The 21,202-nt window shown below is 46.7% G+C and overlaps 10 protein-coding genes across 10 annotated transcripts; 6 read left to right on the top strand and 4 right to left on the bottom strand.

The window, feature by feature from the left end:
* Positions 1 to 597: 597 nt before the first annotated feature.
* TLTF1 (tubby-like transcription factor) lies at positions 598 to 3,577 on the bottom strand (the record flags this gene model as incomplete). Its single annotated transcript, XM_002177425.1, has 1 exon — positions 598 to 3,577. The coding sequence occupies one exon, from the start codon at positions 3,575 to 3,577 to the stop codon at positions 632 to 634; it is 2,946 nt and encodes a 981-aa protein (XP_002177461.1). The 3' UTR covers positions 598 to 631.
* Positions 3,578 to 5,225: 1,648 nt separating this feature from the next.
* Positions 5,226 to 6,601, bottom strand: PHATRDRAFT_43152 (predicted protein). The gene is made up of 6 exons (XM_002177426.1): positions 6,535 to 6,601; positions 6,136 to 6,190; positions 5,988 to 6,055; positions 5,813 to 5,878; positions 5,682 to 5,728; positions 5,226 to 5,607 (listed from the first exon to the last, which is right to left on the bottom strand). Coding segments are annotated over exons 1-6 (495 nt in total). The 5' UTR covers positions 6,537 to 6,601; the 3' UTR covers positions 5,226 to 5,350.
* Positions 6,602 to 7,235: 634 nt separating this feature from the next.
* Positions 7,236 to 8,386, top strand: PHATRDRAFT_25000 (predicted protein; the record flags this gene model as incomplete). Its single annotated transcript, XM_002176887.1, has 6 exons — positions 7,236 to 7,564; positions 7,677 to 7,735; positions 7,808 to 7,847; positions 7,931 to 8,033; positions 8,109 to 8,180; positions 8,274 to 8,386. Coding segments are annotated over exons 1-6 (663 nt in total), but the record flags the coding sequence as incomplete, so codon positions are not given.
* Positions 8,387 to 8,438: 52 nt separating this feature from the next.
* On the bottom strand, positions 8,439 to 9,194 carry PHATRDRAFT_43154 (predicted protein; the record flags this gene model as incomplete). Its single annotated transcript, XM_002177427.1, has 1 exon — positions 8,439 to 9,194. One exon carries the CDS (start codon positions 9,192 to 9,194, stop codon positions 8,610 to 8,612), a length of 585 nt encoding a protein of 194 aa, XP_002177463.1. The 3' UTR covers positions 8,439 to 8,609.
* Positions 9,195 to 9,788: 594 nt separating this feature from the next.
* On the top strand, positions 9,789 to 10,735 carry PHATRDRAFT_32311 (predicted protein; the record flags this gene model as incomplete). Its single annotated transcript, XM_002176888.1, has 3 exons — positions 9,789 to 10,028; positions 10,119 to 10,370; positions 10,499 to 10,735. 3 exons carry the CDS (start codon positions 9,789 to 9,791, stop codon positions 10,733 to 10,735), a joined length of 729 nt encoding a protein of 242 aa, XP_002176924.1.
* Positions 10,736 to 11,088: 353 nt separating this feature from the next.
* On the top strand, positions 11,089 to 12,790 carry PHATRDRAFT_43155 (predicted protein; the record flags this gene model as incomplete). The annotated part of the gene is made up of 1 exon (XM_002176889.1): positions 11,089 to 12,790. The coding sequence occupies exon 1, from the start codon at positions 11,261 to 11,263 to the stop codon at positions 12,788 to 12,790; it is 1,530 nt and encodes a 509-aa protein (XP_002176925.1). The 5' UTR covers positions 11,089 to 11,260.
* A 640-nt stretch (positions 12,791 to 13,430) lies between these two features.
* Positions 13,431 to 15,479, top strand: PHATRDRAFT_54049 (acetyl-coa transporter; the record flags this gene model as incomplete). The annotated part of the gene is made up of 2 exons (XM_002176890.2): positions 13,431 to 13,771; positions 13,880 to 15,479. The coding sequence occupies 2 exons, from the start codon at positions 13,431 to 13,433 to the stop codon at positions 15,477 to 15,479; spliced, it is 1,941 nt and encodes a 646-aa protein (XP_002176926.1).
* Positions 15,480 to 16,672: 1,193 nt separating this feature from the next.
* Positions 16,673 to 17,839, bottom strand: PHATRDRAFT_32314 (predicted protein; the record flags this gene model as incomplete). The annotated part of the gene is made up of 1 exon (XM_002177428.1): positions 16,673 to 17,839. The coding sequence occupies one exon, from the start codon at positions 17,837 to 17,839 to the stop codon at positions 16,673 to 16,675; it is 1,167 nt and encodes a 388-aa protein (XP_002177464.1).
* A 522-nt stretch (positions 17,840 to 18,361) lies between these two features.
* PHATRDRAFT_32315 (predicted protein) lies at positions 18,362 to 19,414 on the top strand (the record flags this gene model as incomplete). The annotated part of the gene is made up of 1 exon (XM_002176891.1): positions 18,362 to 19,414. One exon carries the CDS (start codon positions 18,362 to 18,364, stop codon positions 19,412 to 19,414), a length of 1,053 nt encoding a protein of 350 aa, XP_002176927.1.
* Positions 19,415 to 20,282: 868 nt separating this feature from the next.
* Positions 20,283 to 20,751, top strand: PHATRDRAFT_32316 (predicted protein; the record flags this gene model as incomplete). Its single annotated transcript, XM_002176892.1, has 2 exons — positions 20,283 to 20,501; positions 20,584 to 20,751. 2 exons carry the CDS (start codon positions 20,283 to 20,285, stop codon positions 20,749 to 20,751), a joined length of 387 nt encoding a protein of 128 aa, XP_002176928.1.
* Between the last annotated feature and the right edge of the window lie 451 nt (positions 20,752 to 21,202).

Consider the following 21,202-nt stretch of genomic DNA (forward strand, 5'->3'; position numbering starts at 1 on the left):
CCTGTAGCAGAAAAAGAAACAAAACCACCGCGGGGGTGTAGCGCATAGGATGCGAGCACACTGAAAGCTTCCACATCATTTCGGAGCACTTCACACAAGCACTTTTCAGTCGAATATTAATAAAGTCGACAACCGCGACCAAAGACTACCTAATATTGAAATGTATCTAACGTATACGGTTTCAGCAATGACTATTCTCTATCTACAACGGACACATTTTCCAGTCACTTCAATAAATGTGCGATTGGGACTCACAGTCAATTCGTGTATTATTTTTACCTGCATCTACGAGAGCGCCTTCAAGGCAAGCACCCGATAAGAGTAAGGTGGTGCTAACTAATTGTAATTAACAGAAAGAGAATTTCATGGAAACAAGCAGCATCTCAGAGAATGTTTGTCATTCGACGTTCTGGAGTCAGAATTGAGCACGATGTTGGTGTCATTGTCATTTGCTAGCGTCATTGTTTCTTGCTCATCAACGAGGAAGTATACGTTTGGGATCTGTGTACCTCTGCAGCTCGCCACTTGAAAACCTGTCCTGCCTAGCTAGTTCTGAAGACAGAGGTCCCAATTTTCAGCTTCCATAACAAATACCAAGACGAAACAAAAAAACAGACTCTAGAATTAATCACTAGCCAAAAGAGATTTTCGATTGAAGCGAAGAAATAGCAATCGAAAAAGCTTGTACCGCAGTCAATGGATGCTGAAAATCCATGGTAAATGAGTGTCTCCCTTGAATACGACCAAACTGTAGCATAATGTTGTCCTGGTCTCTTCGATGACAAAGCTGAAAATTTTTGACCGAGGCGACACTGACGCGACCGCCAAAATTCAAAACAAAAGAACCTAATTCAACGTTCCACCACGGTGGTCTATTCTGAAGAGGGAGCAATCCAAAATCCTCGATATTTTCGTTTTCTACGGGAGGTGGTCCGTCATTGTTGATGTTTTCGCCTGCAGGGTCTTGTTCGTCATGATTTTCAATATTCTGTTGCACCTGTCGAAAACATCTCAACATTCGACAGTCATCAGCGTCCTCGCAAGAGTCCAAGTATTGCTTCCACTCTCCTCCTGGTTTACCATCCGGCGATACCTTTGGTATGCACACATCCATTATTCGTGGTCGACTACCGAGTAAATTGGCGGTGTAAGTAATGGCTCCATCCTCTTCTTCATACAGACCGGATCGTTTAAGGCTGTTACATGTATTTGCAATTGCTCGTCGTTTGGTCCTGATAGAGCGGTTTTGACTTATATCTGAGCAGGACTTGCTTCGTTGATAGGTACCGGAATTAACAGAAGATGCGTCGCTGAAGTTTTCGTTTCCGTTCCCTACCGACTCGGCATTGTTTCTCCGCCGAGCACGACGGCCGAATCTGCGACGTCGATTCGTATTGTTGTCGCTTGACATGCCACTGTCATAATCAGGTTCTTCTTCGGAATGAAAATCGACAGCGTGATTGAAAGTTTGTGGAGATTTGTGCTTGGCCGGCTTTCGCGAGCGTGGTGTATAGATCTGGAACTCGGTACCAATAAAGTTGCTTTGTAGTCGGCCAAGCAGAACCGAGGAACAACCTTCAGAATCGAGCAACGGTGCATGGCTAGCCCCATTCGGAATCGTCGTGGCAGTCAAATGGGTAGGATTTACCATATTATAATGCGCATTGATGTCTCCTTGTTGTGGCAGGTACAAAAAAAAATTGTTAGAGCCTTTCTTGACTGAAGTTGGTAGCGGAACAACACCAGATTCTTCTAAGTGCTTTCTTCCTCGGTTCTTTGCCACCATTAGAACCGTATCCCTTTGGACAAAAGCCTCCTCATCCGCGGAGGCGCTTTCTTGGTGAGAACAGCTATGTGGGCGATCTCGAATGAAAAGTCGATACTCATAAGTAGGGAATAGGCGACCTTTCATGCTCATCCCTTTTCCGCGAACGTTACTTTTGATCCGTTCAATTTCACATTGAACAATTCCAAATTCTTTTGGACATGGTTTTGTGAGAAAGGTTTCAAGACGTGAGAGGCGCGGCACAACCGTATTCCTATCGTAGTAGTGTATATTGCACGTGTGTGGAAAGAACTCATCCCAAAAGTCGAGAATTGATTCTTCAAAGCCATTGTTGTCTCCACGTAGAAGAAAGCCTTCAAGCTGACGCTGATAATTTCCAAACCGCGATCGGAGGTGTTTCTTCATACCCTCGTATTCTTTCCCAGCTGTATTTTTGGTCGTTGTGGAGTCGAAGGATGCCGTATAGATATGTAAATCGGTATGTTCCAAGACAGATTCGAGACGTGATATCGATAAAGGAGGTTGTCTTTCAAGCAGCCTAACATCTCCAAGCCCTTCGCTCGAAGATTGTACTATGTCCAACAATTCCTCCGCACCGCCAAATGTATGCGTGTCCACCCTTACACCACTCATTCCCTCAGAAACTGACACACTGACTGGACGGACCAGCGAAGCCCGAGTTCGCCGTTTTGCCGGGTGGAAGAAGTCGGCGGAAAGACTTACTGGAGGAGTTACCATAGCACCATTTTGATCTTTTACCACTAGGCGACCCAAATAGTGTTGATCCAACAAGTGTTGGTGAATATTTGTTGGAGTCTTTGGTATTGAAGTACCTTCCTGTTGTGGCATTCGTCGGATCGTACTAAGCCCTTCGTTAGTAAACGGAGAGCTGGAAGGAGTTCGAGGAAAACCTTGGTGCTTTGCCTCTGTAGCCTCCTTGCCTATCCAATAGTTACACTTATCCTCCAGGTATGTTCCCTGGGCAACGTAGTCATGGTGCATCCTAAACTCGGCACTTTCAACGTAAAAAGGGTCGAGAAATGGGGCATTCAAAACAGCTTCTTGCGGCGACGACTCGTCTTCGTCATTTCCTTTCGAAGACCTTGTGCTTCGCATTTTACGACTTTCGATTTGCATGCGCCAGAGAATTGTGTGGTAAGAGTGTCCGAGACATTGGGGATAAAGAGGGACGCCTGCCTGAATGTAAAGAGCGGCAAGTTCCTTCGCGTCCGCATGCTCACCGATCTTCCAAGCCGTCACGACCTCTGTTGCACATCGGAATCCATGCAAACGAACGCGCCGAATGATATCTCTGCAAATACGGTTCGAACGTTTCCCAGTCTGTCCAAATCCACACCATTCGACGGGCGTCAGAAAGGACGCAATCGAGTGCAGTGAGTCTAACGGGAGGGACAGTATGTTCGTAATGGAAGAAGAAAACCGAACGGAACAGGAAGGCTCTGTTGTTAGGAATGAGGAATGGTCCACAGGGATAGAAGCTTTCGCGGTGATTTGTGCTTTGCTAACAGTACATAATGTTCCACATTCGAGTTCATTCTCTTTCTTCTCTTTGGCTGTATCACAAAAGCGATTTTGAGTGAATATGGTGTAGTCAATTTGGTCGGTATCATCCATCTCTCCCACCTCCGCATCAATCTCAAACGACAAAACAATTGCGTCCTTGTCCTCGTCATATTCTTCGGCTCTCCCTTCGGCTTCTATTAAGTTCTCTGTATAATCTTCATCAGAAGCATCAGAATTGTCGTCGCTTATGTGAACTACAGTTTCCATATTATCTTTTTAGACAAGCGCAACTTTTTCAGATCTACCAACACAAAGCCTGTCCTGCACGTATAGGCAATTGCGAGTGTCTGGAAAGAACGTCACAATTGTAACCATGGGTTCGTGCGAAATCAATTGTTGTCCTTGGCTGGTTCAACTTTGTCAGATAGGTTCACCTGAAAAGTTCTCTCACTATCAGTTACACAGCAAAATAGGACCCGAAAATGTCTACTTTCCCTAGCGCGTGTAGCTAGCTTAGTGTGCTAAGAGTATAAATGTAAGTATCAAATTTCGTCACCAGTGGCAGTAGATTCGTGAAATGCTAACGCGTCTTTTCTAGAAATTATCAGCCTTACTGACAGCGAAGAAGTTTCCATCCTGTCGCCAAATTTATGCCTATTGATTGGATGCTAGCTAAGCTGGTCAACCCTTGTGTATGTGCAAGCCAAACGGTACGAGCAGTGTGGCATTGGATCCAACGAGCTCTCTGGAAGAAACGAATTAAAAATCTGGACGTCCAAAATCCCACTCTGTTGCGCTTGCTTTGGTTATGTGAAGCGGACCAGCGGTTTGATTTGCGCCGCGCATGTCGTTCAATCATTTTCGCGATGGAGATATCCTCATGACTTGTGTACAGTGAGCAAACGGCTATCTTTCGCATACCAGCGATAGTGACGTCTTTTGGGATACGATGTCTTTGCAATCAAAAGAAGTTAACACTGCTAGAAGCTTTCCGGCTTAGGGCTTTTGTGGAAGTGCATACTACCATACCAGCAGGAAGCTCATTCGTTCTTCCCATGTTTGCCCATATTGGCATATATGATCTGATTGCTACGGCTATTGAGCACATGAAAAAGCGGCTCCTTTCGGTCGACGTCGTGTCGGTGGATGTATGATTCCTTTTTCGTTGTTATAATGCTGATTGGACTCCTTGCACTTCGCGGTTTCTATGGAAGGTCAAAAGATATGGATTTGGATTGTTCATATTCTACTATCACAATCGGACTTCAATCAAAGCTTGGGATTCAATGGCTCTTCTCTATATTGAGCGCTTTTCAATTGTTGAAGCTGTCCTATACACCTTTCAATGCTACGTCGCAATAGCGTAGTTCGATGTAAAAATCGGGACAATTTTGGAGAGATCTTACGAGCCGGAACAATGAGCTTTTTGACGTTTCCGACAAGAACGATTCGTCTCCAAAATGGAATTGTGAAGGAACATTTAGGCATCTGCAAAATCAAGCAATTGAGCTCCGTCGACAAGAGACAACGAGTACACTTGGAGAGTTCTTTTGCCGACGTCTCACGATGCTTATTTGAGCGACCGCAATTTAGCCCTCAGCAAGTCTTATTGAGAAGCCATATATGTTGGTGCGTTGTGATTGTCACTCTTTCCATCTTCCTTTTACAATGGCACAGTGAAACCTCGATATTGAAGTGTTGCTCCTGACTGTGATTAACCATGTTTTTGTATGAAGTATGGATTCAGATTGTTTGAAAAGTATTGACTGATGTGACAGTGAGTTGTGACCAAGTTTTGGGAAGGTCTCTGTTGATCACAATCATTCCAAAAGAACGCGATGCCTGATAGGCATTAGAGCAACAAAAACTTATATCAAGAAAGCCACAGCCGGGCTTACTGTTAATGTAAATCAAGTTTTTTTGCGACGAAACTAGATAAGCTTTATTATTATCCTTCAACATATGCATTCTACGAGTCCATGCTTTCCCTTTCGAGCGAGTGCGATGACGAAGTCAGCACACGTGCACACCCATCAGGTCCTAGAGCTGTCCGGCGGACTCGATCATGACTTTGGCACGAGTGGCCCCACTGCCGCTACCGACTCCTTCCACCGCACGAACGACGTCCATTCCTTCGACCACAGAACCAAAAACAACATGCTTGCCGTCCAACCAGGAGGTTTCCGCCGTGCACAAGAAGAACTGGGATCCGTTAGTGTTCGGACCAGCGTTAGCCATGGAAAGGGTTCCAGCGCCGGTGTGCTTTAACTGGAAATTTTCGTCGGCAAACTTGGTGCCTGTAGAATAGCACTCCAGTTTAGCAAAACAAACAATAGAATTGAAGGTCCAGAATACAATAAAGAGTTCTTACCGTAAATGCTCTTTCCACCAGTTCCGTTGTGGTTGGTGAAGTCACCTCTACAATAAAGAAACGAAAGAAAAATGAGTCTTTAAACGCACTACTCGCGAAACATTTGCATCCATTTTTCTAGCTAAACTTACCCCTGGCACATAAAGCCTGGAATAACACGGTGGAAACTGGACCCAGAGAATCCGAATCCCTTCTCCCTGAGATATGTTAACGCATACGAGAAATGGACTGTGAGACTATGTCGAAACGGGAAAGAAACATTGAAGGGGCGGCAAACTCCAGGCCCGTGAGCAGATTAGTCCTTACCCAGTGCAGAGAGCGCGGAAGTTTTCGGCCGTCTTGGGCACAACGTCCGCACGAAGTTCCATCACAATCTGTTTGGCGAACACACAAGGTCAGTCTCAAAGACCGCTAGCGACATATTGCTATTGATCAAACTCTTGTGAATACTTACACGTCCGGCGGGCTTTCCACCGATACTAATATCGAAGTAACACTTGGGGTTAGACCTGAAATGTTCGGAAAGAAGAAGAGACAGTGGTGAGGAATAATCCAAGACGCTCTACAGAGCGGACAAACCTCGTTGTTGAGGTACATAACCCGAGAGCACCCGAGCACAGCTGTCTACGACTATGATAATGCCGAACGCAAATAGCGCCTCGTGTAACCGTTCGGCTGCTGTTTCCACGAGGACAGATTGTTGTCATACTTTTTTGGTTTGGCCAAACCCGTCAAGTGACAAAAAGACCGGCTATTCCATGATCCTTCGAGTCACAAACGAGCTACTATGCTGCCACGCAGAAGACCATAGGCTTAGGAGCGAGCGCCAGCTCTACAATGTTTTCGAGCTTACATGATTGTTCAAATGGATCTAAGCGATAAGATAGGGGGACAAGGTAATGACTCTTGGGTCGTTTTGATTTGTGGGTAATTGTGATTCGGCGGCGAGTTGGTGTGCAACTCTCTCGTAGTGGTGGTGGGACGAACCGCTACGAGAGATAGGATCTTTTTTTAGGAGCCAATGGAAGCGCATCGAAAGATCGCGAAGGCGATTCGCGACTGTTGATATCGTTCCACGGCATACGCAACGTAACATTTCTCTGGCCACAATCTTCCATTCGGTACTATTGGATTGGTCAAAATATGTCTGTACTGTCACGTGCAGATGCAATTTCAAACATATATATATTTGGAGACGGGATTCCGAAGGGTGTGCGTACCCCGACTGTGGGATAACAGACAGTGACTCACTGTGTACTCGCTGTAGCGATATGCCAATTCGCTTAACGAAAATGCTATTCCCCAACGGTGAACTCTTTGTCCTCTTGATGTGACTGTCCGATATTTTCCAGGCAGCGAGCAAAATCGCAATCAGCAGGTCGTATAGATGGGGATAGCAAGGCGTTTGTCTGTGGGTCAGTATTTATGATCCTTGTCCGCAAGTCAGCGGGGATTGCAAAAATCGACGGCAAAAACCCATTATTACGTTACTGTTGATAACCGTTGAAAAATCAGAAGCAATTACTGACAGTGACGTAAATACATTCACAAGCACGTTCATTTTGACGAAATAGGGGCGAAGTTACGTGCTCAAATCAACTTTGCAAATGAGCGATCTTACAGTTGCTGTCTCTGAGCCTCCTGCACCGCAACACATGGAACCGACGGATGCCAACAAAAAGCAAAAGATGTCCTATCAGATGGCAACAGACAGCGATTGGCCCGATGCATGGCATATGCCGGATGCTGTCGAAGACCAAACCAAGCCCAACCGATTGGAGCCCAATGTCCCGGCAACAGTGGACGAGCTGAAAAAGATAGGTCTCTGCTATTGGAAAATGGACGCTGAGTCGTACGAGTATCCCGTCAAGGCTGTACCATGGGTAAGATGCACCTTTGATAGAAATATTCTGTGGATGGACGGCTGCTGAAATTTCAATCAATTTTGTCGACATGAGACTGACGCGATGTCCGTTCATTTCTAAAAAAAAACAGAATCCGGAAAACGCCACTGATCCCAAGCTAAAGGCTCTCCGCGACGATCGTGGATATAGGTGAGATAGAGACTGTACGTTAGAAGAAATTCCATCGACTATACACTAAAGTTTTGGTTGCGTTTCCCAAAGTTATGCGGATATCATTACGATCCATCCCGATTACCTACCGGTATGTTTCATGAGTCAAACTGGGTCTGCGCACGGAATCTCAGGATGGATGAGGTGAGACTAACTCGTATTTTATGAATATAGGACTTTGAGAAGAAAATTGCAAGCTTCTTTGAAGAGCACATTCATGATGCCGAGGAAATCCGATACATTCTTGGTGGATCAGGTTTTTTTGACGTCCGCAACTGTAAGTACCATGTCATCGACTGTCCAATACTACGGCTCAAATGATCTCATTTTGTTCTTCTACTCCTGCGAATAGTGGAAGACAAATGGATTCGGATTCATGTCAAAAAGGGTGATCTCATGACACTCCCAGAGGGCATTTATCATCGTGAGTAAAAGGTCCTAAACTTTCTGGTTGCTCGACACCATTTTTGCATTCAACAACACAGGGTGACTCATTCCTCTCGTGCGTTTTGAACAGGGTTCACATGCGACGAAGAACGCATAATTCATGCTATGCGTCTTTTCATCGGAGAGCCCGTGTGGACACCATTCAACCGTCCTCAGGAAGACCATCCATCCCGAAAAAAGTACGAAGAGGTTTTTGTGGAGGAAAAGAAGGAAGAGTGAATGCACTCGTTTTATTCGTAATCGTTGATGGTATTTAGCTATGTTTTGTGTTAGCCTCTTAGCTTACGTTAGCCCGTGTATGTCTTTGCTGTTGGTACAGAGGGCAGGATGTTGCTGCATGCACATGGAAACGGTCTTATCTGCGCGTGACGTTCTGCTCCTAAAAGGTATGAGCTCCGACAGTGAATCAAATCACTTCAATTTCATACGTTTCCATGTGCATCATGAATGCCACCGGTGCATCGTATCCTTCTTCCAGGTTTGTGCCCGGTTGAAATTTCACCTGTACTGGAAAATTTGCGCTCACTTCGTCTTGGTTGTATATTTTGGTGATCGTCCCACGCATTCCTACCGGTAAGAGGAGAAATTTTTCTCCCAGAACAAAGTTCTTGTCCGCGTCGAAGGTCCCTTGCCCCTTTTTAGGTACTTGGAAAGCCTTGACACCCTCGACGCAAACCCTTACTAGTGCTCCTTTTTCGAAAACTTTTTCGTTTTTGTCCTTCAACTCCGGCGTCTCCGCGACAGTCTCGGGGGTTTCCGTTGCGTCTGTGAAAAATTCACTGTCCATGTGGAGGGCAGTGGGTGAGGCGAAAGAAGCCGTTCGCGAACCCGCTCGGACCACAAAAGAGGTTGTGAATTGAAAGGCGGATACCGTTGTCGTACCAAGCGTTTTCGTACATAGTAATAATATTAAATACTTGACAAGCGATGCGTTCCATAAAGTAAAAAAGGTGGATGGCCTTGCTGGTGCCCGTCGTTTTACTTTCATCATGACAGCAATAATCCAGTAAAGGTAGAATGGCGCAAGTCGGAATGGATCGCGGACTTTATAGTAAGAAAGATGAATTTCTGACGACCAAACCACAAGAAAAGTTATGAATGAATACACCGTTTCGTCGATTTCGAGGAACTCCTTGGCAGAAAGCACTAGCTAGTGCTGGCTAGTAGTGTCATCCTTGATCGTTGATCGCTGTATCTTATCCGTAGGGAAGGAACGAAGGAAACGCACGATGCGGACAAGGTTGACGGTCAGACAGACGTGCAACTGACGTGTTGATCGGAGAGTATGGTACGTCGTAGATCACTCACTGTACTGACACTTTCAAAGGAAAGTCCACCACTTCTATCGTCGATTGGCGGATGCAATTTTCAAATCAATCACATTAGGGAGTTGCCTCATGCCATAACTCTCACAATCAATCGACTCTGACTGTCAGTAATAGCACTCATTTCCGACGCTGTTTTTCCTGTTTGTCGTGAGCGGTTGATTCACTGTCACTCAACAATTTCACCTCAAACGCATAGACCAAATATGACGAGGGCAACTCAAACGCTTGCTCGATTGTTACTGTTCGCATTAGCGACGATGGCGCCAACAGCGGCTTGGATCACCTCCTTACCAAAGCCCGCTGTGTCTCGTGCCACTGCGCCATCGATGAATTCAAGCCCTTCCCGTCTTCAATCAAAGAAAAGCAACGATCTAGGGAAGCTTGTGGCCTCCGTATTTCTGGCATCAACCATCGTGATCGGGGCTCCTGCCGCTTTGGCTGACGAAATTGGCGTTGAAAGGGACGCGCCTACTCTATTTACGGGAGAAAATGTCATGGTAGGTTCCGCCGTCTAATTTTCCCGTTGGGCGACAGCATGCCGTGTATGTGCACAAAATGAGTAGTTAACTTTTGCATGATTTTTTCAGATTTGCAAAAAGCGAGGGCCGCTCGGGGCTTGCCTGGAATCGGTCGTCCGTACGGAATCAAACGATAACGACAAGGCGAAACAATACTTTCGCGATCCGTCCGAAATCGTGCGACAAAAGGAAGCAACGTTGCGGGCGGCTGCGGAAGAAACGCAAGGAAACGCATTGATTGAAAAACTTCGACAGCAGACGGAAGATAACAAGGAGAAGAACAGATTGACGGTTGAACGTAAAACGTTTGAGAATGATCAGGTATGTTTGGTCCTTGCCTTTCGTATATGCGTGGTATCGCACGCGGGTAAAACGAACCTTTGCAAACAATTTCTTTTGGGCCTCTCTAAATGATGCAACTAACCCCTTTTTCGAAAAAATGCGCGCAGTCGGCCTCATTCGGACCTTTCGATCGGCAAGTTGTGATTATGAATACGGATGGTCGAACGTTTACTCTTTTAGAAAACCCGCAAGCCATGCGACTAAAGAAAGCAGGCTTTATTGAAGGGCGCCAGTTTGTTAAGCAGCCCACAAAGGATGATATTGCCGCCGCACTCGAACCGGATGGTCCGGGTCTAGCCGGTGCCCTCTTGGGAGTCTTTGGCAAGAACAACAACGCCAATTAAATTTTGGGCTATAATGCTATCTCTCTCATACTTATCAAACTCCGATTAAGCATTGCATCAACTCTAGGAATGCGTGCAATCATCTTTCCGCATTTTCTTTTGTATGTCTACCTTTCACCGCTTTGGTGTCAGGCTTGGACGGCTCAAGTTAACAAAACGTTTATCCATCGAAAATGTTTTTCACTTTGAAGTTATAATTCAAAATTTGTTTCTGTAAAGTGAAAGTGAATGTTTAAATTTTGCTCCAGCGCCAGCATCATGATTTCCTGTTTCTCCTCATCCCTCCAAGTCGCAGATCGACGGGCTCGGTACCTAGAGACTCACACATACAAAACATGCCTCGCACGATGTAGCTTTGGCTCTTGACTGTACCTATTCTTCTTCGCGTACAAACTTTCGAAGCAACTACCGGTGGCAGTCCGCACCTCTAGGTCCTCGTTACCTTCGAATCGTCCAAGCGCTCCGCATTCGGGCTACGAATACATTTCACTCACACTCCACATTTCGTCATTTCGCAAAATTACCATGGCGCTGTATCATCGCAACCAGAATAGAGCTGTTGCAGACGAAACATTATATTACCGGAATCTTCCATCCATCAATGGATCCCGCGGTGGTTACAATGCGAACCTCCGGAGAGTAGGGGACTTCTCTCCACGAGCAAGGCTTGGGTTTTCAAGGTATCGGATTTGCTTGTCCATGGTGGCGATAGGAATTATGTTGGCATCGCATCTGGGTTGGATGTCAACAACTGTGCCATTTTCGTCCACCTTATCAAATCGTAAGGATGGGGAATCCCTGCAATGGTTTTTGCAGAGTCCTAGTGTTGGGAATACACTGTTGCAATCCAATGGGCGACCCCGGATCAAACCAGACGAGTTCTATTTCAAAGGTGCTTCGGAGAGAGAAGTGGAGGCTTTCTTTTACTACGACGAGCGATTGCTGCAGAATGAATCGCTCATTGGTCCGCTACTGATGGATCAACAAGAAGGGGAACCTCGACCGCGGCGATGGTGGTATTGTGACGAAGGCGAGCACGACGACAAGGACGATATACTCGTGCGGGACACGAAAATCGTCTATATTCACATGTTTCGTTCGGCAGGGACGATTATCCGTGCCCTGATGCGTGGATATGCAGAATTCTGTCACGCTGGATTGGCGATCGTCACGCATTGTGTTGATGTGGGCTACGAATTCTTGCTGTTGGGTGGTAAGCATGGTGATGAGGCCTGGTACAACAGTTTAGAAAGTTCTATGCCATACCATATGTGCCAGAATTCCTACATGGCCAACCGTACGGGCTATAAAAGGCAAGGTGGCCCGATGGACTCGTCGCAACTGCAACAGGTTGACATAGTAGCTGGACGCATTCCTATTGGTATGGGACAGTTTTGGAAAACAAAGAACGATAACAAACGCGTGACCGCACCACCAAGGCATCTTGGAAATCAACCAACTCAATCGTCGCCGGTACAGTACGTGGTTTGGTTCCGACATCCTGTGAACAAGTTTGTCAGTGATATTTTGTCGGAGAAGCGTACGTTCGATTGGACAGTTGCACGAGCCGTCGAAGAGGTGGAGGCTCGGGTTCATGCCGATTTGGCCAAGAGCGTATACTACGAACGATACGCCGCTTACTTGATTACTCCGGAACAAAAGTATTGGGTAACCCGTGAAGGAATCTCGTGGAGCAGTGCCCGTCGCGTCAATCTCACTCGGGCCAATTTGGTGCGACACAACGTTGTCGTCGGATTAGTGGAGCGCATACCGGAAAGTATCGAATTACTACGTTTCATGATGGACCAATCCCAACAAGTGACGAAATTGTTCGAATTCTTTGCCAATATAGAAATGACCTCGAGATTACCGCTCATTCAATCGATGCGTTCCAATATTACTGGGGACGTCGTTTATGCCCTGGAGCGCAACGCGAGCTTGTGGAGTTTGGTATCCGACTATACACAGTACGATCAGCAAATCTACGAGACGGCTGTCACTATCCATGAGCGACAATCGGATTGGTTACATTCGCTAGCATCCTGGAAGCATTGACATCAATTGTATCTGGTTCCATGACAGTTCAAGCACACCAGACCGTGATCAAGGTGTTTTCTCGTGCATCATATCTGATGATGACTTGGGACGATCGTCGATGCTGCGATGACACGACACACTGGTATTGAGAGTAAAGTTGTCCGCATGGCAATAGGCCCGGGTCGTTTACAAGCGAAATCTTCGTCTTTGTGATACCCAGAAAGTTCCTGGGTTCTTGCTCAAAGTCAACTGTGTGTTTATTTTTCCTAGAGTTAGGAGATTGCCGTAGTCCTCATTTTATGAAGGCCCTTCGTCGGGGTGGGAACCTTAGGATGTCTCGTTTGATAGAAAGAGTTTGCCTCAATGGAATAGCGGCTAGCATGTCAAATAAAATGGAATTACCTAGTTTCCGGGACTAGAGATAGATAGGTACAATGCCACGAGAGGGCGGGGCTGGTAAAAATGATGTGACGTGCGTGGTCCGGTCACGGTGATGGAAACACACCGGGAACATCGCATAACCATTCACAACAAACTTCCATTGACGTCCAAAAAAGCACAAAGAGCTGGCTTGGAAGAACAGGGCGAAGTAGTCCGTTCTTACCAGAATCCGTTAATGCTCTAGCGGTAGCCAGCAATGAAACGAAGGAACCCCACCATGGCGTCGATCAACGACAGTAGTAACAATCCCTATTCCCATGTGACGGCACCTTTCCCGTCGGCAGAGTTTCGACCCGACATTAGCACCACCACGCGCTACCGCGTGTCCTCCAACACAGCAAAGCAAGCGGCGGGTGATCCTTCGGACGGCGATGACAACTTCCAGCATCCGAACTCGAGCTCTCCCCAGTCGCCTTTCCCGCTCGACGACGAAGTAAAACCGGCACCCGACCACGATCGCTACAATTACGCCATCTTAATTGCCCTATACACACTGCAGGGAATTCCGATGGGCTTATCGGCCTCGATTCCGTTTCTGATTCAACAAAAGATGAAGGCGTTCGCCGAGAACGCTGCCAGTGCCGCCATTCCCGCCGCACTCGCGGCAGCCGCGGGTAGCGGGGCTTCCTCGATGACGACGACGGCAGCACAGGCGGCACGTCTCAGCTACAACGCCAACGCTATTTTCGCACTCTGTAGCTGGCCCTTTTCGCTCAAGTTGCTGTGGGCTCCTGTCGTTGATGCCTGCTTTCTGCGAGGCTTTGGACGACGCAAGTCCTGGTTGGTGCCGGTCCAACTGCTGGCTGGATTGCTCATGGTGGGTGGGGCCAATTTTGTCGAGACGCAACTTGGGCTCGGCACCAACAACCATCTCGTTACTGAATCTTTCAACGTCAAGGGCGTCACCATATTTTTCTTTGTCCTTTACGCGCTCATGGCCACACAAGACATTGCAGTGGATGGATGGGCGTTGACCATGTTGAGTAAAAAAAATCGAGGTCGGGGACCAGTGTGCAATTCGATCGGTCAAAATATCGGATACTTTTTGAGTTTCGTCGGGTTTCTGGCTCTCAATGATGCCGACAGTAGCGAAAGCTTATGGCGTCCTCTTTTTGGGTTGCCGTCCAATCCCGATACCGGATTGGTATCGTTAGGGGGATTCATTCGGTTTATGGGCTATTTCATGCTAATAACTACCACGGCGGTCGGTCTGTTCAAGCACGAAACGACGACCTCAACGATGACCAGAATGAAAAGACCAGTAGAACAAAATCTGCCTCCCACATCAGAAGTGCTCCTTGCGTCGGATCGTCTCAAAAAGACCGACGGAAACGGCGACGAAGAACATGAGTTGGACGCATCCGAAATTGGTCTCAAGGAGACCTACCATCGACTTTGGGCGGTTTGTAAACTCCCAGCCGTACAATGGTTGTTTTTGATTCTTTTTACCTATCGATTGCCGACGGCACTGGGTGACAACGTCAAGTTTCTGAAAGCCGTTGAATTGGGACTTTCCAAGTCAACGACGGCCTTACTGTCACCGACCGTAATCCTTCCCTTGGGTATTCTGGTTCCAATTGTTGCTACGAAATTGTGGCATGGTCATCCTTTACGACAATTCACAACGGCTTTCAAGCTTCGCGTAACGCTCGTTCCATTTTTGGATCTACTCATGCTGTCCGTGTTGCGTCGAGGCAAAGGGACAACTTCCTCGGCCAGTATCTTGTTCTGGTCCTCCATTATTGCGTCCACAGCGTTGCAGGCAATCGTCAGCAGTTTGCAGTTCAATGCACAAATGACATTTTTTGCTAGCCGGGTGGATCCGGCTATTGGTGGCAGCTACATGACACTTTTGAATACCGCCGCTAATTTGGGCGGAACCTGGCCAGCATCCTTTATCATGTGGTTGACGGGAAAGCTAACCCGCGATCCAGAATGCTTCGTGGACATGGCTACCGGCGTGGAAACGTGCACACAGGGACGAGATCCCTATGCTGTCTTACAAATTTGCTTTGGCGTTTTGGGCTGTTTATGGATTGCGCTGCTGGGTAATCGTGTGCATCGGATAGCGGAACTACCGGATGACGCATGGCGGACACATTTGCTGGACGGCACCGTCGATGGCGACAATGTTCTGAATTCGAATCGTACAGCCACGAACATGTACGATCCGGAAAGTGGCCTAACGAGTGTGGACGTTGAATTGGCCGCGGCCAGTACAAAGAGCACCACGCGCTGGGAACGCAACGAATCCAAGCGGGAATGATAAAGTTGCGCTCCCGGCTACAAAGACGGTTACGAACAAGCTGTTCTCTGATCTGAGAATTGAAGAAAACGAAGGGATTCTATGTTGTTCATAGCGAGCTTTTACTGTTATTATTCTGGGAGACGGTAGTATTGTCATGAGAGGAAGATTCCACCAATACGCCCATACCGGCTACTCATAAAGTTTTTTTAATTTACGCAACGACTTGTTGTCTAATGCCCAAAGATATCGTATGGTATAGAAACGTTTTTCTTTGCTTTTACGTCATCTAATCGTTTACTCTAAATTTCCATTTGGCCTATTCAATCGGTGGCTTGTTGACCGATCCAAACAGATTAAAAACCTGCACCAAACTAGATCCGACCACAACGATCATAAAAAAGGCAATCAGTCCTTTACTCACGGGGAACACTTCCTCGTGCTTGGCAGCCTTTCCAACGGGTACGCTGCCCCGTTTGGTGATATTGCCGTCAAATTTGGAGTTGCGTTGACGAATATTACGTGGAAGCGCCTGAAAAGTGAAGAGGGGTATCGGGTCAGCGTGCTACTGTTCAGAAGAAATTTGTTCCGGAACGCGACAACAGCTGCCGCACCGATGTGGCTCGTCCGCGCGTAGTGACCTGCGACTACTATCCACTTCGGAGTCGACGCTCCGAAGTGGAACCAAGAATAGTCCGTTGCATCACTCGCTGGATAACGTACCATGTTTAATAGCCAAAATATCCACAAGCAAAAAAACCGAGTTGTCGATGACAGTGAGTGTATCTCACAGTCAGAGAGCGTTCGTGTTTGATAGTGATCGGGGCCATGGTCATCCTATTCATCGGCGTTTGACCTACTAACAAAGCACAAGTTTGAAAACCCGGACTTGCGTTTTCGACTGGCGATGACCAGACTGACTGGCTCGACCGAAGTATGCCTACTAGCTAGTTAACTGTAGGCGGAAGTGCATGACTTTACTACACTAGCTAGCTAGACTTCCGTTGGCCTTTCGCGCGCTTAGCTTGATTGCCAAGCTAACAGTAAGCGCCATCATCTCACAAAGACGCATCTCTTTCATGAACTGGCAATGCGATTTGTTTGGCTCTCGATATCCTGTTTACGTTGTTGACAAGTTATATCTCAGCTCCTGTCTGGGTATAGAATAGATACACAACAAACTAGGTATGCTAGTGACCACCTTTTTGTATTAACTAGGCGTTGCGGTTGAATTCTCCCACAGCTCTCAAGCTCCATTCATACAAAGAATTCCCAATTGTTTCATTGTAGGATTCCAAGGAAGACGGACTAGGGTGAGCATGCGGCCAGAATCGTTGCAGCTGCATTGATGCGGACGCCATGCAAAAAGCAACTGCATCCCGTATTCCAGTATGATACATCCAAGCTGGGGACAAAATTTGGTTGAGTGCCGGAAATAGATCAAAAACCTTGGAGTTCATGAAAAAGTCTTCCTCATAATTGTCTCCTAGAATGGCCTCCAAGCTTGACGCAATGCCCCAAGCGTCCGGAGAATAGCCGCTGGCAACAACTATGTTGTGAATCATGGAGCCAAACCTTGCAGCGATGTTCGTTCCAACCCATGCAGGGCAAATACTGACAATTCTAGCATCTTGGAGAAGTGGCTGATTGCGTTTCAATGCTCTTGCGTGGTAAATCTGAGCGAGCTTGGAGTTTGCATAAGATCTCTGCGACCGAAATACATAAAAGCCGTGAGAACCTCCTGGTTGACTCGCGACGGGTCCGACAGATTCATCGTGTACCATCAGATCTGAACCGTCCACGGCCCAATGATAGGAAGAGGACACTTGCGCAATGAGGGGCTGGGATGAGTTGGCAAGTTTTGGCGCTAAGATTTCGGTAAGCAGAAAATGCGAAAGGTAGTTCACCGTAAATACCGTGTCGTAACCTTGATTCGACATACTCCACTGGTTGAATGCCGCATGCATTCCAGCGTTATTGATGAGGATATCTACCTGATCTATCATTTGAGCAATCTCAGTCGCCGCATAGGAAACTGCCGCCAAGTCGGAAAAGTCTGCTAGTATTGGGCGGACTGTCGGAATCTCAGCCTGCAGCAGTGCCAATTTTCGCTTGGATCTTCCTACCACAATCACACTTGCACCCAGACTAGAAAGCGCTCGTGTCAGACCAAGACCGATCCCACTGGTTGCGCCAGTGACAACGACCACTCGATTCGACAAGGGTTTGCTGACGCTGTAGGATATTGTTGGATCATATTTTTGTCGGGCTTTGGGAAGAATGTCGTCTTCCCAGTCAAGCTCAGGGCCGGACTTCGCCATCAGCATCGCGATGATCCCGACCGAGACGATGGCGGCAATCCTCCACAGTTTGCCTGCCATCGTGTGCAAAGCAATATCCAATGTTTTCCTACTTGTCACCGGTTGAGAAATTGGACGGATCAACAGTTAGAGCTAATCGTGAGTCTCAGTCGAAGCTTTTTTGACAGGCTTCGTCCCATCGCCACCGGCATACTGTGAAACAAGCCACTTTACTCTACACAAGTGGCTCATGATGGGTTTACATTCATATGTTGTATAAAATTAATTGGATGTAGGATTTATCATTTGAAATTAAAGTTAAATACTAATGCTGGGAATTTGTCAAAATGTTAGTGCTTTTCGAAAGCGATGCATAGGAAATAAAAAAGCGCACTAACTGTAAATGTATGCCTGCGGCATTATCGCAATCTCCCGATCCTATCCTTCGAGTGCAGCGTTCATTTACAGTCAATCAGTTCACTGTCAGTGCAGGTGAGAAGAAATAAGTTCAGCTCTCTCTGCATCTTATTAAACATGAAGGTCACAACAAAGAAACAGAGGATTCACACTTCGATCGGTCAGAGATGTAGATGAAGTGTTTGCATGTCTGGTTTGCTGATTGCTGCTTTGATCTTCTTTATTTTCGGCGGATCGGCACAATACGACGAGCATGAGTCAGCCCAGTTATTCGCTTTGGCTGTGACAAGTACAGTGTCATCCCTACGGGGGTCTGAAGAAATGTCTAAGAATCGAAATCCGCTTCTCTCCGTTGAGCCCTTGAAGTATTCGCTTCATCCCGACTGGAAACTATGGTCAGAAATGGAAGGCAGCGAACAGCAACAGGCTTTAGATCGTGTAGGTGTCTATTTGAAAAAATATGGGGACATGATTGGCCACAAGAAAAAAATTAAGAAGCATGGAACATGCGATCTGATTAACATCGGTCTCAACATTGAGGGGGACCATAACCTTTGCGGCCCGGCACCGCCCAAGCCTTGTAATTTTATTTCGTTCGGCATCAATGACGATCCTTCCTTTGATCGTATCCTGGCAGATAGATGGGGCTGCCGAGGCTTTGCCGGGGATCCGACGGTTGAGCATCCGTCAAAACTTCACCCGCTAGTAACCTTCCATAACGTCGGAGCCACGTTGCTGATGAATAATGAAGAACGAGAAGTCGACAAGGGTGGTGCTGAGGACTGGTGGTTGGTCAGTATGCCCAAGATGCGGTTTTTCCTTGGACTTAAACACATTGATATCATCAAACTAGACTGTGAAGGCTGCGAAGTAGCTTTTGCCCGCGATATTCTCCGCGAAGATCCGTCATACTTGCACCACGTTGACCAGTTGTCGATTGAGACGCACGTCACGCGGACTTGGTTGGATTCGCGCGAGCATGTTTACTATTTTGGATTGCACTTTGCTCTTCTCGAAGAAGCGGGCTTCGTCTTGGAATGGTCTAATGTATTTGGATGTAGCAAACGCCATGAGGTCACTGGGTGCATGCCAGAACTGGAACAGTACGGATTTCCTTGCGGGTACAAGCCGTGGCCAGCGCATCCGAATGTAGTTATTGGTGTATCTTGTCAAGATTTTTTGTGGAAACGCTATCCCGAAAAGGCAAGTGGATCCTTCTCAATTACAAAGTCATTGTAGTTATCTTATGTCGGATGGTGCAGGTAGTATTAAAAGTTTACAGTGTGTAGTCGATCTTGTCAATATTGACACTACAGTGTGGCTAACTGTGAATATGACAATAAAAGTATAGCCAGTTCTTCTCACTGAAATGGCGAGGTATCTATTATGACTATTGATAGAGTTGATCTACTGACTGTATCGTTTTGTTCCTGTTGCAAAAAGATCGACTGTGAATCGTATCTAACCTAATTGTAAATCGATCGGAATGACAGTGAATTATGATCACAAGCCCTTACAATACCAAAGGGGGTTGATACGAAACTGACTGACAACGAATGCGATGCCTGACAAATCCTCTGCCGCCTGTGACACAGACATCAACACAATGTCTGTTGAAATCTCGACCCTCTCTTTTTACTCCACGTAGAATAACAGTCGGTCAACTCCTTGTAAACTTCTCTTTACATCCGACTACAATAAAATTAGTGAGCATTTGTTACTATCCTCTAAAGTGATTTCGCACGATCAACTTCGACCAAATCATTTCTTCTTTCTTGCTATTTCGTTCCCATGTTGAACGTATCTTGCTTCTTCACGTACAATACTGTTTTCCTAAATATGTATCTTGAATCTCATGATTGTGAATAGTTTCTCTCTCCACGTCAGTCAGACGTGCGCCTCTAACGTATGCTGTCAGTCCGAAGTACGAGCACATGACTGACCGTCATTTCACGAGAAACGTCAAATTCACAACGTACAACCGTGCAGTTGGCTGATGAGTTAGACTTACTGATAGTTCGCTACCAAGGTCGAAATCACATACACATTATACGATATTGAAAGATCGAGAGTTGGTTGGATCAGTGCTACATATTGTTTTTCCACCATGCCCCGACTTTCTCAATTTTTGGTCGCAATTTCCGTATCAGTACTGGCGTGCTTGAGTGAATCTTTCGCCCCGACCCATCGCTATCCCGTTTCTTTCCCAACCCAATCGACTGCACGGCGGCTGCAGATATTGAGCATGGCAGGCGATGGTACGCCGGAAGGAGAACCGGAGAACAAAAAGGCAGAACCGACGTCGGGAACATACTACGATGACGAGGTACGTACTCCGCGAAAAAATTGACGACGTGGCTCCGCTCTTGGTAGCTCCTCCCTGAAACCGTGTCATTTTTCTTTCCCAGGTTGAACCGGCCCCGAAGGTGGGAATTTCTAATTCCATGAAAGAACGACTCATGCGTGAGGCTTCTTCGGGCTTGGACTCCGAAAAAAAGCAAACTAATGTTTTGCTCTACGTCATTTTAGGCGTTGCGGTTCTCGTCTTTCTGGGTGGACAAGGCATTCTTTTCTAATTTTCGTATGAAAAAGACTCCGAACACCTGCGCTACCCCTCTTGTCTCAGTATTCGAGTCAAAAGCTATTTATTATGATTGATTTGATCCGATTCGTCTCAAAGTTTTACAGTCAGGGCTTCACATTAAGCTAACAATCAAGCACGCAACCAGGGCGTTTTCTCGCTTTCTTCTATTGACAATAGGCGTTGGGTCTTACTTGCTGTTAGCTTTAGTGATTCATTTGGTCGGTGTACTGACTGTGAGTAGATACATGGAAGGCATGCATAGGTGACGTCTCGGATGGTGGCGTCGTGCGAGAAGCAGATAACTTCCTTATGGCAAATATCGCAGGTAGTTAGCGTTGGGGCTTTTTCTGAAGATACCATACCGTCCGTACCGCGCAGGACGGACATTGGAAATCCCGTTCGAATATCGCGATACTCGTAGAAGCTCGAAGATCGACTTCAAG

This window comes from Phaeodactylum tricornutum, chromosome 1, assembly GCF_000150955.2.
Source record: "Phaeodactylum tricornutum CCAP 1055/1 chromosome 1, whole genome shotgun sequence".
NCBI lineage: Eukaryota > Bacillariophyta > Bacillariophyceae > Surirellales > Neidiaceae > Phaeodactylum > Phaeodactylum tricornutum.